The 13579-nt window shown below is 44.4% G+C and overlaps 2 protein-coding genes across 3 annotated transcripts; both read right to left on the reverse strand.

The window, feature by feature from the left end:
- Positions 1-223: 223 nt before the first annotated feature.
- On the reverse strand, positions 224-6719 carry LOC310963734 (uncharacterized protein). The gene is made up of 5 exons (XM_083936650.1): positions 6157-6719; positions 5962-6011; positions 4910-4971; positions 4497-4814; positions 224-2892 (listed from the first exon to the last, which is right to left on the reverse strand). The coding sequence occupies exons 1-5, from the start codon at positions 6544-6546 to the stop codon at positions 2876-2878; spliced, it is 837 nt and encodes a 278-aa protein (XP_083792776.1). The 5' UTR covers positions 6547-6719; the 3' UTR covers positions 224-2875.
- Positions 6719-12881, reverse strand: LOC310963733 (uncharacterized protein). Of its 2 annotated transcripts, none has more exons than XM_083936648.1 (3): positions 12771-12881; positions 7522-11027; positions 6719-6850 (listed from the first exon to the last, which is right to left on the reverse strand). In XM_083936648.1, exons 2-3 carry the CDS (start codon positions 10819-10821, stop codon positions 6731-6733), a joined length of 3420 nt encoding a protein of 1139 aa, XP_083792774.1. In that variant the 5' UTR covers positions 10822-11027; positions 12771-12881; the 3' UTR covers positions 6719-6730. The 2 variants fall into 2 exon arrangements, with proteins under 2 accessions (XP_083792774.1, XP_083792775.1); XM_083936649.1 differs by having other exon boundaries at positions 12764-12792.
- Positions 12882-13579: the final 698 nt, after the last annotated feature.

Consider the following 13579-nt stretch of genomic DNA (forward strand, 5'->3'; position numbering starts at 1 on the left):
CGCGATTAGTAAATAACGATTTGTTCAGACAAATTGGGAGATGTTGAAAAAGATAGAAACTTTGGTAAAATGCCCATCTTAATAAGATTAACCCGGCCTGCAAGGGACAGGACAAGTCTGACTTGCCTTTATCCGATAATTCATGTTTGAAAAAACATCTCAACAACAAGCCCAAAGGTAGAAAAAAGTTTATTACTGAAAAGGCATTTAAACATTCCCTTTGAACTGGTAAACAAGTCAGAATTACATTCTCAGAAGGTAAATAGCTTGGTTGCTCCATGTGTTACAGCTGTGCAGGCAGTTTCTCCAAGCATGACCAACCTATACAGCTTTGTGCTCAAACACAACAATATTTCAGCATTTAACTCTTAATGAAAATCATACAAAACATGGGAATGCATTCCAGAGTTCATATCTGATATACAACTGTTCTTCCCTTTACTACTCATGCAGGAAAGCCTTTGGATCCTCAATACTCACAAATGAGAAACTTCTCTAACGTGGAACTGTCTACAGATATGAATAATGCACGATCAATAATCATTATATAAGAGGAGATTCAATAAATAATGAATACAATTGCTCAGAAAGATGTGAAACAGCACAGTCAAAGAAAAATTTGGCTCATAACCACTTTAGTATAGTGTGTATTTACAGTGCAGTAGGTTGCTTTACATCAAACAGTGGAGCTGATATGAAGTGAAGTTGAGAAAGTTGTTAAAAAAAGTTGTCTCAATACAAAAAGTTGTCATTGAGGAGCATGAGGAAGAATTGCATGGTGCAGAATCACATACAAAACCATGTGGAACAGTTCCAGACACCCATGCAACAATCCAATAACTATCAAGGGTCTGGAACAGTCTTGGACCCGAATGATAGCCTGCCAGTAGTGCAGAAAAGCTTTTTACAGAACTGAGAGAAACTGTCTGCTTGACCAAATTAACTATAACTGTGTAACTCTTGTGCCGTACGAGTGTATGTGTGTGCTAGCTGATACAAGGGGGTTACATCTACATGTATTGTGTTACGTATCGTGACCGCCATATCAATGTGGCGGTGACACAAAAACCTGATGTTTAAATTTCTTATTAACCCATTTTTCATTAGTTGACTTTTCATCAATGTTTGTCCATTTAAAGGTTCCCTGTGTAACATTCAGAAAAACCCTTATTGGCGACACCAGCGGCTGTTAAATGAACCACAGTCAGCATCCTATTGCTCACACACATGCTAGCACTCCATAGGCGCGAGCATCAGCCCAAATCTCTCTATCAGCCAATGCCACTAGGCCCCCAACGGCAGATCCATGCAGCGCAGCCAAGACACTGCTGGTCAACCTTAACTTAGGTTGCGGTTACCTAGCGTTGATGAGCAAGCAAGCTAAGGTTAGCCAGCTATCTATAACTCTGCTACGCCGCATGGATCTGATGTTGATTGCTTCCTAAGGTTAGATGATAAAGTAATTTGAGCCTGCCATTGCCAGCCCTGGGAGTCTGGATTAATTACCTGACATTATCCAGTCAAAGAAGTATTTTGATTTGTCAGGGGAGCGTTCCTATGTTACTCAGGTCCTATGTTTCACGCTTTGTATGTGACCGGGGAACATCAGACCCTCTTTTCAAAAAAAGGTCCGATGTTCCCTGACCCTAACAGTAACCCTTAAAAAATGCTCAATTAAATCAGCAAAGGCAGACCGGGGAACTTAGGACCCTTATCTGGAAAAAGGTTCTTATGTTCCCCGCTCAGGGAAGATAGGGATGATCCCTTTGCTAGCTAGCAACTTGACCATGTTAGCAAGCATTCTAGCATTAGCCAGCTAACATTACACCCTGACCGATCATCAAAATAGTTGCTGCTGTTACACAGGACAGCTATCAACCTTGAGTCCATCTCAGGGTTGCGACTATGGACTGTGGTTTTTTAAGCTAACATTGGCTTAATGCTGCACACTATTGATTCTAGGGGAGGTGAAGAGAGGCATGGGACTCTGGAGCATGCAAAATGTCACCTTTTTCCCAGAACATTTGTCCTTTACACGATTTACCTTTACAGATGTCATAGGTCTCTTTTTTCAAGTTTCATTACAACCTGTTCGCCCATAGGAAATAAAAAGAGAATGAAAAGAATGAATACTTGTTAAAAGGTACAAACAGAACCTTTAAAATCAGTAATCTGTCCCAGAGTCCGTTTCTCACTAAATAAGGTAAGGTGGGTAAGTTAAAGGTTTACAGGTCTGCCTTTAAGGAGGGAGTGTGTCTGCTTGCTGTCAGTCTGGTCACCTCATCATGCCATAAAAATAACTGGCCCGAGAGAATCTTTGGGAAGGGAGAAAACTGCTACGCCATGGTGGTGTCTAGATGGTAACACATGATTTGCAAAAGTCTACCAAGATGGTTAAGGTTAGGCAAAATGCTATAGGTTAAATGCTCTTTCCAGAGTTTCTACCAGTCTTCAGGGAATCTGGAATGTTTATAATTGTTGAGGCTGAAAAGAAAAATTGAATATTTAAGGAAGTAGAGAAAGAATATGAAAATGATTTCAATATATGTTTTTATCTGTTCATTGCAGAGAAGGTCCAGGATGCTTTCAGCCTGGCTGAGTACAAAGACTGAATTTTAAATATCACATTATCTCAGATGTCAGCTTTAATGTAAAAACTGTCCATACGGACTTTAAACCCACATAACAACCCTGGCAGAAATGAGGTAAAGCTGCTTTTTGGGGTGAATGTTCCCAATACAGCATTCTCTTTCAGGTGACTTTCTTTGAAGGTCAACAAATTGATAGAATTGGGATAAATAAATAAGACGGAGCGTTGGTTTTCTCTCCTGGTCCATGGTCTTGTGTGTTCTCCTGCAGTCCTCTCCTCTGCTCTTCAGTTCCTGTGTTCTTCTGCAAAACAAGTCCAACAAGTTTGGCAAATGAAAAACAAAAAACAACAAAGTCCTGGGTCAACAGACAAACTGAGACAGAATTATCAACAATGGATTAAATGTGTAATGTGCAGGGTCCTGTCATAGTGATGAACCCACACAGTATTATCAACCCTCAGCTCCATGGATTGTTTAAGCATCTCTAAGCTCATTGCTTTGGTTTAAAGACCCTCAACTTTAATGTTTTGGTTCAGTCTTGGAGCATTTAGGAGTGAAAGAGACAGATAATCTGACTCAGTTGGTGGAGACAAACCAGAGCTAACAGGAGAGTGAATATTGGACTCTGGTGGACACAAACATCTTGATTGCAAATTAATACTCAAGTTGCTGTAACTGCTGGATGTGTTAACTGTTTCCTGTTACGTTAGCCACAAGAAACAAAAAAAGTGAATAAATGCTGTCCCCAAGTGGCCAGAAAAAAAAATCACTTAAAGTATAATTCTTGCGCTCCTTTTGGCAGTTTTTTAAGCCTTTGTTATACAGGACAGACTGGAAATGGGGTGAGAGCGAGAGAGGGGGAGACATGCAGCAAAGGGCCGCAGGTCAGAGTCGGACCCGCAGCCGCTGCCTCGAGGACCTTCAGCCTCTTCACATGGGAGGACTGTTATAACCACTGCACCACAGGCCGCAGGACTTTACCCTGGAGTAAAGTCCATTCAAGTGGATTACCAAAGTCAATCCCAAAGGAAGGAGCCCATTGGTGCTATGTTTTCTGTGTAGGGACTCTTCTCATGCTGCTGCAGAGGTTTGCTGTTATTTTCAGCAGTATTAGTGGTTAAAAAAGACCTTTGAGTGCCTTCATCGTACAGCCCCGAGCTAATCAGTGTTAGCCACTTCCGGCTGTTAGTGACTCTCCAGGATTTCTCCGTTAATAGTTCATACACAAAAAAACTGTTTTGATGGCTGACTTGATGTATGTGATTTTGCGCCGGAATTACACTTTAATGTGTGTTGAAAGATTTTATAGAATTAATATTAGCCGACTGAGAGCAAGTGTATGGGGCCCTCAAGCAAGAATCAACATGTCCCTTGACTCCAGTGTGGAGAAAAGTCATTAAGTCTGCAAAATGACTCATTAAAAAGTAACTAACCCACTTCTTTCAGCTGGAAAACAATTTATATGTGCTTTTAGTAGTGTTGTTGATTTATTCAAGTGCAAAATATTGGAATTCTACATATCTTGATTGAGTTATAAATATACATAGAAACTGCCCTCCACTGGTTGAAAGCCAACTATCACAAATTCATTTTTCAATTGGCTGATCTGGTGTTGATCTGTTGACGTATTTGGTGCGCTCACTTTTATAGGCTGCATATGCACGGTCTGGGAGGGATGACTACAAAATCATGATATTTACATCATGTGCACCGAAGCAGGCCTTTGCAGACACATGAAAGCAGTTAGTATGAATTTGGCTTAAAGAGAGGATAGCAACATTTAACATTTATGAGGCCAGTAGTTGTTGGTAAGTAATGTGTGGTCCTGTTATTTCAGTTATAGTCATCACTTTTTACAGCTACCTTACCCTCCCCACATGCCTTCTCTCTGCATTCAGACTGTACCTGCCAGTGCCTCACTGTGCTGCTGGAGCTGGCTGGTGAAGAAGCGTTCCCGCTGGGACACCTGTTCGTCCCAGGCCTCCAGTATTTGCTGTTGCTCCATGGGCTCCAGGGTCAGGGTGTCCGGGTGGGCCTCGTCAATATGGGCCTTCACGCCCTCCAGGCTGTGGGAGTACTGCAGCTCTCCACACACCATGCACACCAGTAGCTGGTTGAGCGGATCATAGTCCATGAGGTAGCGGTTCCTCCACTCGGTATCTGAGACGGGACCTTCCTCTCCATTATTATTCTCAAAGTCAGCGAACAGAGGCTCCGATTCATCTGAAGAGAGCGTTCAAAGAGAAAACGTTTTTTACCAATTTCTCCAGTCTAATGCTCACTCCTTTTGGTTCAAAGAGACATGGATGATACTTCACCTGATATTGGTGCTGTGTAACTTGAGAATGGAAAGGATCCTGGGCCTGTGTCCTCAGAAGTGCTGTAAGTCAGAAAGAATTGTTACAATCACTGTTACTAACCAGAAAAACCATGCTGGTATTGTTTTCACCTTGCGAGTCTCTCTGTGTTTATGTGTCTCTGTTAGTGTGTGTGTCTGTGTGTGTGTGTGTGCGTGCGTGTGTGCATGTGTGCGTGTGTCAATAAGACAAAATGTGGTCCTGGAGACACCTACAGTAGCGGGAAATACCACAGAGGAGGTTATGAGTACTACTGAGGCACTTTATTTCCATGCTATGATGTCACATGAATCATACTGTTACTAGCCTGGCACAAAACTCCTCTGTAACTACCTCTGCTGCCTGATCTGTCTCCATTCCTTTCACACAGACAGCAGGGTGAAACAATGGCACAACAGCCCTGTGACTGAGGGGACGTCCGCTTGAACGCGGTATTTTTGAAAGCGTGCGTTTCTCTGCACGGTTCGTCCTTCCATCCACACATAACCACAGTTGTTGCTCCTGAAACCAGAGTTTATTGTAACCGGAGTCCAGGGAGAACTTTTTGGAAAAGTCCAGTTTCAGCAGTCATGTGTGGACAGGAAAACCAAGGAAAAACGCAATTTCTCGTCGACATTGTTTGACGTCACACTGTGCGACGGTAAACGGTTGCAGTTGTAGCCATGGAGACTTGTGAAGCGCTCTAGACTTGACCAGCTGAGGTGGATTTTGCGGTTTCATGTGGACGATATGATACATGTACAGTATTGTTGATATGATACATGTACAGTATTGTTGATATGATACATGTACAGTATTGTTGATATGATACATGTACAGTATTGTTGATATGATACATGTACAGTATTGTTGTTCTTGTTGGAATGCATTTTGTGCCAAGATGGCTAAACTGGTACATTTACAGAAAACTTTATGAATGTGCACTGTCTATGTGAATACAATCAGTATAAATGAATGAACATATCCCACATTAGCAGGCAGATAAACTCATTTGAGTCATATAAATGTCCCACCTCATTAGATGTTCAGACTCCTCAGGGGAGCTCACCCACTGACCAGAATCCTACAGGGATAAGTGAGAGAGGGAGAAATCATCAGCCAAAATAAAGGATCTTTTACTTTTATTTTTTATGACTAATCTGTGTTCTCTGATCATTTATTATGCTCATAGTAACTGGACAGAAAGTGAAAACCTGTGCAGCTCCTACCTGCGTTTGTAGGTCCTGGGCAGGAAGGACGAGCCTCAAGTTGCCGGAGGTTCTCCTTGAGGCGCTTCCCCTGTCCCGAACCGCCTTCCTGGCTCTCTGCTCCTTCTTCTTGATCCTCCAGTACTCCCGCTTCCTCCTCAGAAAGTCCTCCTCAGACTCCCCTGGGATGGGCTTTGGTGGAACCATGGTGGTTGTAGGTGTCAGTGTGGCGGGAGGTTGTATCATATGTGTGGGGCTCTGAAGTGGAGCACAAGGGATTTTTATAGGACTGAAGGAATTCTGAGTTTGAGGGAGTTCAATGGGTTGCAAGTTGATGTTGGACAGTGGGTTGTCTGGGGGCTTCAGAGTAGGAAGGGAGGGGGCTGAGTCTACATCTGTGCCTCTAGACATCCACTCCTGTGAACCTGACACGGCGTGTTGCTGACTCTGGTGAGCCCCTTGATAGTTGGACACGACCTGTGAAGGTCCAAAGTTTATGTTGTCCTGCTCTTGTCTGGGTGAGCAGGGGACACTTATGGCGGGCAACTTGACCTGGAGTGTGTCAGGTGACTGTTCTGCGTTACATATTGTAGGGCTAACGACCAGGACAGTGGGAGAAGTGGTAACTGCAAGAAGCAATGGATGGCTTGGGCTGGAGGGCAGGTTTTGCTGGACGATTTACACCCTTAACCGTCTTGAAAATAAGACCTGGGACCTGAAAGACACAACGTGAACAAATCATTTACCTCAGTTTTTCCACAGCTAAACACAATTAAATACAGCACCCAGACAATAATCTCTCTGAGACTGGCACATATGTGATTGCCCCCAGCTTTAAGTAGGCCCCTCTCAGTCACTCCTCTCTATTTTTGCTGTCCAAGTGTCAAATGCCAGACAGAGGTTTGCGGAATAATGACTCAGGTTTCAGCTGGAGAGGGTACTGGCCAGGCCTACAAACCATTACGAACAAGTCTCAAGGCACAGGCACTGATATCTTTAGAATCACTGGATGGTATTGATTCAGTATAATCAGGGTTCATCATCTATCAACCATGAAAGCTGGTCTTTGGGGCTTTTTTAAGGTTGACCCCATATTGAGACAATAACATTTAGATGCCTTGGTACACAGAATGCATGGGGCCTCCTCTATAAGGGGACTTTTTCTTCCTGTATATTACCTTACCTTTCTGCTGCATTCATGTTCTGTTAATAATCTGAAAAAATGAGTTGCCCACAGGGAAAATTCACATAAACGCCCCCACCAATCGATCACGTTCTATATTAGCTACTTGTTACAGTATCGGCTATTTGTTACACTGCAACATGATCAGCATGTACATGTTGCAGATGGTACAATATGAACATTATTTCCGTGTGTCACATCACCTGAATGTTTCTGTGGGAGAGACGACTGCTGCATTCTCCCTGTCTTTCCCTCTGCCTGGCCCTTAACCGAGCCCTTTGCTGCCGCTTCATCAGCTTCCAGTACTCCCTCTTCCTCTGCAGGCTGCCCAAACCGCTGTGCCCCGTCACCATGCTGAGATCTTCTTGTGCCGATGGCGAGTTGCTGTTCTGGCGTAGTGCTTGGGCCTGACGCTGTTGTTCACAGTGCTGTTGCTGTGGTTGTAGCTGATCCATGGGGAAGTGATGGAGCTTTGGTGGCTCTGGGGAACTGCAGCTTTGATGGTCTGCTTTTTTGGTGCAAAGTCTCTGGGTTCTCCGTCGTGAAGAGGGGCCGTCTAAGGCTTCCATGGAGGGGTTTAGTATGAAGTTTGAAGTGGTTTGGGATGAGTGTTCACAGGTGGGATGCGGGACTACCTCGTTAGAGGTGGGAGGTGTTGGAAGGAATTCGCAACTTTTGGGAGAGTCCTTGAGATGAGGGCTTGGTGAACCTGCTTGTGCCAAAGCATCAGTATCTGGCTGCCAGCTTTTTATGTCAAATGTCAAGTCAGGAGCAATTGGAGCCATCTCATTCTGAGAAAGATCTGGCTTCATCTCTATTTCTGAAGCCTCCTCTGTTGACTCTGTTTTAATGCAAGTCAGCACACTTGTACACTCTGTCACTGTGCTTAGTGATTCTTCCAGGAGTTTCTTCATAGAAGCCACAGCTAGCAGAGTGGTAGCTTGGCTGTCTGCGTTCAGAGCTGGGTCAGGATCTGGCTGAGGCGCTGGAGGTGGTGGTGGGGAGGTTGGGGGTTTGATATCTGGACAGATGGCTTGTTCTGGGTGAGAATTTAGGTCAACTGCTGGCACAGACTCACTCTCATGTTTTATCTCATTTGCATGTGGCACACTGTTGTCGGGGAGAGATTGTGAATTTCCTGTACGGTTAGTAGGACTTTTGCCTCGTGGTATACTGGTAACTGCTACTTGCTTCTGGGCCCTCCTCCTCTGTAAGGTCGCATTGGCCCTCGCTTGTAAGACACCCTGCCTCGATCGAACAGTACGGGCTGCTCGCTGCTCCCGTTTCTTTATCCTCCAGTACTCCCTCTTCCTTGCCATCCTCTCCTCCTCTGTCAACTCTGGATCCAAACAGAGAGCTGATAGTGAGGGTACTTGACCACTACTTGAGACAGCCATTTTCATGACACAGCCTCCAAGGTTCGACCCTGCTGTTGATCCTCCAGAAACAGCGTTTTGAGGGGTTTGAGGATTAGTGAGTTTGAGCTGACCAACAGTTTGGATTGCTAACTTCTGTGAATTAGTTGTGCTTTCAAGTTGAGTCCTTGGTCTGGTTGACAGTAGTCTTGGAGGCTTGTCATCCGACTGTCCAGCGAGAGGAAAAGAGACTTTCACCCGAGCTGGGCGAAGGGGAAGGAAGGGCTGTGTTACACGAACAGGTGGAATACCTCTCCGTTTCATATAAGGGTGATGCTGAGGTTTTGTGAAGGGGATGTTATTAGAAACTACATGGCACTCTTCTTCACTTTTGTGTGCTGCTGTGATGTTATCTGTAGATACCTGGGGAATGTTAATGGTCAGTGTTCCGTCCTCTTTGATGAAACCTCCAATGGTCTCAGAGGCGTGGGTAAGGATGCCTCCTGTTGACTGGGCCAGTGCTCTGGCCCTCCTCATCTCCTCTAGGATTTTCTGGTAACGTTTCATTCTTCGCATCAGAGAGTCCTTCTCCTTCAACCGCGCCTTCATTTCCATTGACAGCTTAGCTCGCTGTTCGCGCTTTTTAATTCGCCAGTACTCTCGTCGTTTGGCTATTATTTGCTCAGGTGTGTCGTTGGGGTCGAATTGGGGGATATTTCCAGAACCAAAGACTGAATCCAACAACGGGGATTTACATCGCATGTTTCTTTGAATCATGTAGCTCTTCTGGGCTTCGATGAACCTCTGTCTTGGCGTTTTACACCGTGCGATCCCACGGGAAACATTAGAAAGATGTCCATAATTTGGAAGCTTTCTCTTTGACTCCCCTGGCTTTCTCACAGAAATAACGTCACATGTGATGGCTGTTTGTGTCGTCCTTATCCCATGTTGGTGATGTACTTTCATCTGATCTGCTTGCAGGTTAACTGTAGCTGAACATGCTGCCTCAATTTGAAATTTATCAGTTTCCCTTTTAGCAGATGTAAATGAAGTTTTGATCCGAGTAGGACATTGCTTCTGGCCCGCTCCTCTCAAAAATGACTGAGATGGAAGATACTGAAAAATTGTGCCATCCACATCTCCTGTCTTTTGTGCTGTCTGCCTCTGTGACATCATCTCCGTGCTCTGCATCCTCTCTCTGGCCTTAGCCATCTGAGCTGCCAGCTTTGCCCTCTGCTCTCGCTTTTTGATCCGCCATTGCTCCCTGCGCTTGGCTGCTCTCTCCTCCTCTGGCTCCAGGGAAGCCTGTGAGTTGGTAACACATTTAGCCCTCTGCAGGGTGACCAAGGCACTCTTTGTTCCACTTTGAGGTGTTGTGTTTGCCGTTTTGTCCGATGTTTTAATAGAAACTGGGATATGTGGAGAAGATACAAGAATCATACCTGTGGTCACATTTGTAGGTGAGCGTTTGGGCTGAATGGGTAATTCAACTTGTGGCTTATGTTGCGATTTTGGGACCGATGCGCCCTGCATAGACACATGTGGCTGAGGGGCTGTTTTAGCGGAGCTGCCATTGATAGTTCTGATCACTCTGACAGGAGGCACTGAGTTACGGGTGTTCAGCTGGGGTCCACTGGGTGTGGGTGAGGTAACAGCTCTGCTCACAGCACCCCTTGCTGTTAGGCATTTTACTGTGGCTGTGTTGTCCCTGACAGCTTTGGCTGAGATGGAACATGATGCTGGCAACTGAGGCAAGATCTTGTTGAGTTTCACTGTAGGGAGTAACTTCTCCTTTTGGCTTTCAGTGGTTGCAAAGGAGCTGCCCCCCACTATATGTCCACTTCTCTGTGACGCAGCACAGACATTGACTGTTTTGTATGAGTCATCGTTACTCTGCAAAGGAGAGGAGAAAGCATCAAAAGAACCAGATAAAGTGGAATTCACAACTGCAGGGGCCTGTAGATGTACGATCTTTCCCCCTTGACTCTTTTGTGTGGATTTTCCTCGGCGCTCTGTCAGTCGGGCCCTCTGCTCTCGTTTCTTGGTTCTCCAGTATTGTCTCTTTTGGGTGAGGGTGGCATCATCATATTCTGAGGCAGGCCGGTAGCGGTGGGACATTGAACCGCCTTTATCTTTTGCAGTTGGCATCGCCAGCTTGGACAGCCCATCAGCTCTTATACTTAACAGTACTGGAGGGCGTTTCCCTTATCAGGCTGATTCAATTCATCCCCTCGGTCTAGAATCCTCACTGTCGTTGACTCACATGGTGTCCTCCTATATGATGCCGCAGTAGGTGTTTTGCTCTGCTGAGCAACTGCCGAATCTCTCAGACATCACATCAGTATGCAGGTGTCCTGGGGAACAGAAAATAAGGCTTGGTTGCAGTTTACTTTGTAATAAACATGGTTTCATTAGCCAACAGCCGAACGAGCTGAGGCAATAATTTATTAAAGAGGTTGTAACAAAGTCATTCCATATATTTATCTTTAGAAGGAGTTTACAGCCTTGTAATAAAAAGTATACCATTTTCTGAAGATGGCAACTCAATCCATCATAACAGCTCTGCCATAAACATGAAATGTTTTTGTTAACATTGTCAGAGTATCAATTCAATGAAACACACGAAGCACCTGTAAATCGAAACAGCTCTTACGTTCACTCTACCTTAAGAAAGATGACAATGTTCTGTTTTTGTCAGAGAGGCGTTAATGCAACTGTATATTAGGGCTTACTTTCATTATTGAGTAGAGTGCCAATGATTTGCTCAATAAACCAATTCATCGTCTTGTCTATACAATGTTGGCCATTTGAAAAAGTCCACATATTTACCAGAGCAGATGCTGACTTATTAAAGTCTGGTTTTGTTTGACAAACAGTCCAAACTTCAGAAAGATTCTGTTCAGTTTGCGAGACTAAGAAAACCTGCACCTTTTCACATTTTAGCAGCCATAAACATCACATTTGAAGTTTATTTTGCTTTTTACCTTAGTAAAATGATTATCAGACTTGTAGCAGATTAATTTTCTGTCAAACTAATCGGTTAATGTACTTGTTGTTCCAGCTCTCTTAAAACCATGAGCAGTTATAATGCAGTCAACTTAATAAAGAGACTATATTGAATCAGCAAATGTGAGCATCACAAGATAGAATGTGTCAAAACTCATCATCAAACCATTAATACCCCCACCCCCAAAAAAAGCAAACAAACATGTGAAATGCACCGAAACAGCTGAGTGTGAAAACATGAATCTAACATGTCCTTTCACACGTGAGTAATACTGAAGTTTGAGCAGGTGAAAATGAAAGCCACAGCATAACTGCACATTAAAGACGCAGCATAGGAGAACACCAACAGATGATTTTACATCCCGTCAATCCCACTTCAGATGGGACAAATCCCCCCTTCAGCACACGGAACCCTTCATATGGATCCACATGTGTGGCCCAGGACATTTCCCGTCTGCTTACTTTTGTCCCTTTACTCTTTAATCCCGTTTTGGACGCTTGTTTAACTGGATTACATGCTAGATCTAAAGACAATGCGCACCTAAGTAGCCAACCGCTCTCACACGATCCCCACGTGTCCCCCATCACACACACATATATTCGGTTGAATATTTAAATGTTGCACTTCTAAACAGCCTATTAATAGTAAAGACGTGCACCCGCAGCACCTTTAGTGGTACAAACACACCGCTGAAGCACCAATGTAGGAGCTACAGGAACCAGGAAGGAAGCGGAGTGACACTGTCCCTTTAAACCTGTCCCTTTCTCTCACAAATTATATCTGTCGAGAGCCATTTTTATTCTTTATTCTGCCTATGTTTGATAGTAAACGCGGCGAGGCGACCCGGCCGAAGCGTAATAAACGGCAGATAGGGAAACGCGGTGGAAAACGGCCGCATTAGCGCGTAAATGTTGGCCAAACCGTTGTCTCCGTCGGCGGCACAATGGACAGGCTCTTCCGCTGTTGTCCTCGCGGACGGGCGCCTGTCTGAGCCTGCTGCCTGGCTGAAAGACGCGAGCAAACCCGAGCGTTACTGTCGGAGAGCAGGGCGCTCGGAAACACGGGGAAGAAAAACATGCATACCCGATACCTTTAGTTACACCTAACTTTCCGGGACACTTTTGGGAACGTTTTTTGGACAGATACGGTGCCAGGACACTGCAGCTACTTTCCGTCAGCCAGCCGTGCTCTGAGGCTGCCTTGGCAACGCTGGAAAGTACCAGGATGTGGGACCTGTGTGTGTGTGTGTGTGTGTGTGTGTGTGTGTGTGTGTGTGTGTGTGTGTGTGTGTGTGTGTGTGTGTGTGTGTGTGTGTGTGTGTGTGTGTGTGTGTGTGTGTGTGTGTGTGTGTGTGTGTGTGTGTGTGTGTGTGTGTGTGTGTGTGTGTGGACACAGAGACAGTAGAGTACAACCCCCTTTTCAAACCCGGAGCCATTAGAAACCATTTCACTAGATTGTGGTCGAACCTCGTTTCACCATTTAGTGAAACCTGACCCCCAATAAAAAACCCTTAATTATTAAATAATTGTACAAATGTATTCCAGACTTCACATTCTTCACGTTTTATATTCACAGCTAAGAAGAAATGATTGAAATGGTGGTAAAAAAATGTTGTTGTTGGGTCAGTTTGTGTTTTATTGATGCATTTGTGTTTATTGTGCTCTTAGAAGTGCGTTTTTAGAACTGTTTAGCAGCATAACTGGTGTTATAACAACATATCTGTCAGTTACATTACACAACTTGGTTACAGCTTCTTATTTTCATATTCATCCACATCAGTGACTCATGCAGAAAGTAGTTCCATACACTGGGAGAACAGGGAGATGGAGAGAAGATTCTTTTTAATTTTTTTTATTTCTATTTCACATTCCATTTCTGGTCTCCTCCACAATTATGCAA

Source organism: Echiichthys vipera (genome assembly GCF_963691815.1).
Source record: "Echiichthys vipera genome assembly, chromosome: 22".
NCBI classification, from domain to species: Eukaryota; Metazoa; Chordata; class Actinopteri; order Perciformes; family Trachinidae; genus Echiichthys; species Echiichthys vipera.

Excerpts from the sequence above, each read along its gene's own strand:
- LOC310963734 (XM_083936650.1), bottom strand. The coding sequence starts at position 6,546 with ATGTCTAGAGGCACAGATGTAGACTCAGCCCCCTCCCTTCCTACTCTG. Across the intron at positions 6,012-6,156 it reads CCCAGGACCTACAAACGCAG|GATTCTGGTCAGTGGGTGAG; the intron begins GTAGGAGCTGCA and ends TTATCCCTGTAG. Across the intron at positions 4,972-5,961 it reads GAGTCTGAACATCTAATGAG|CACTTCTGAGGACACAGGCC; the intron begins GTGGGACATTTA and ends TCTGACTTACAG.
- LOC310963733 (XM_083936648.1), bottom strand. The coding sequence starts at position 10,821 with ATGCCAACTGCAAAAGATAAAGGCGGTTCAATGTCCCACCGCTACCGG. Across the intron at positions 6,851-7,521 it reads TCTCCCACAGAAACATTCAG|GTCCCAGGTCTTATTTTCAA; the intron begins GTGATGTGACAC and ends TGTGTCTTTCAG.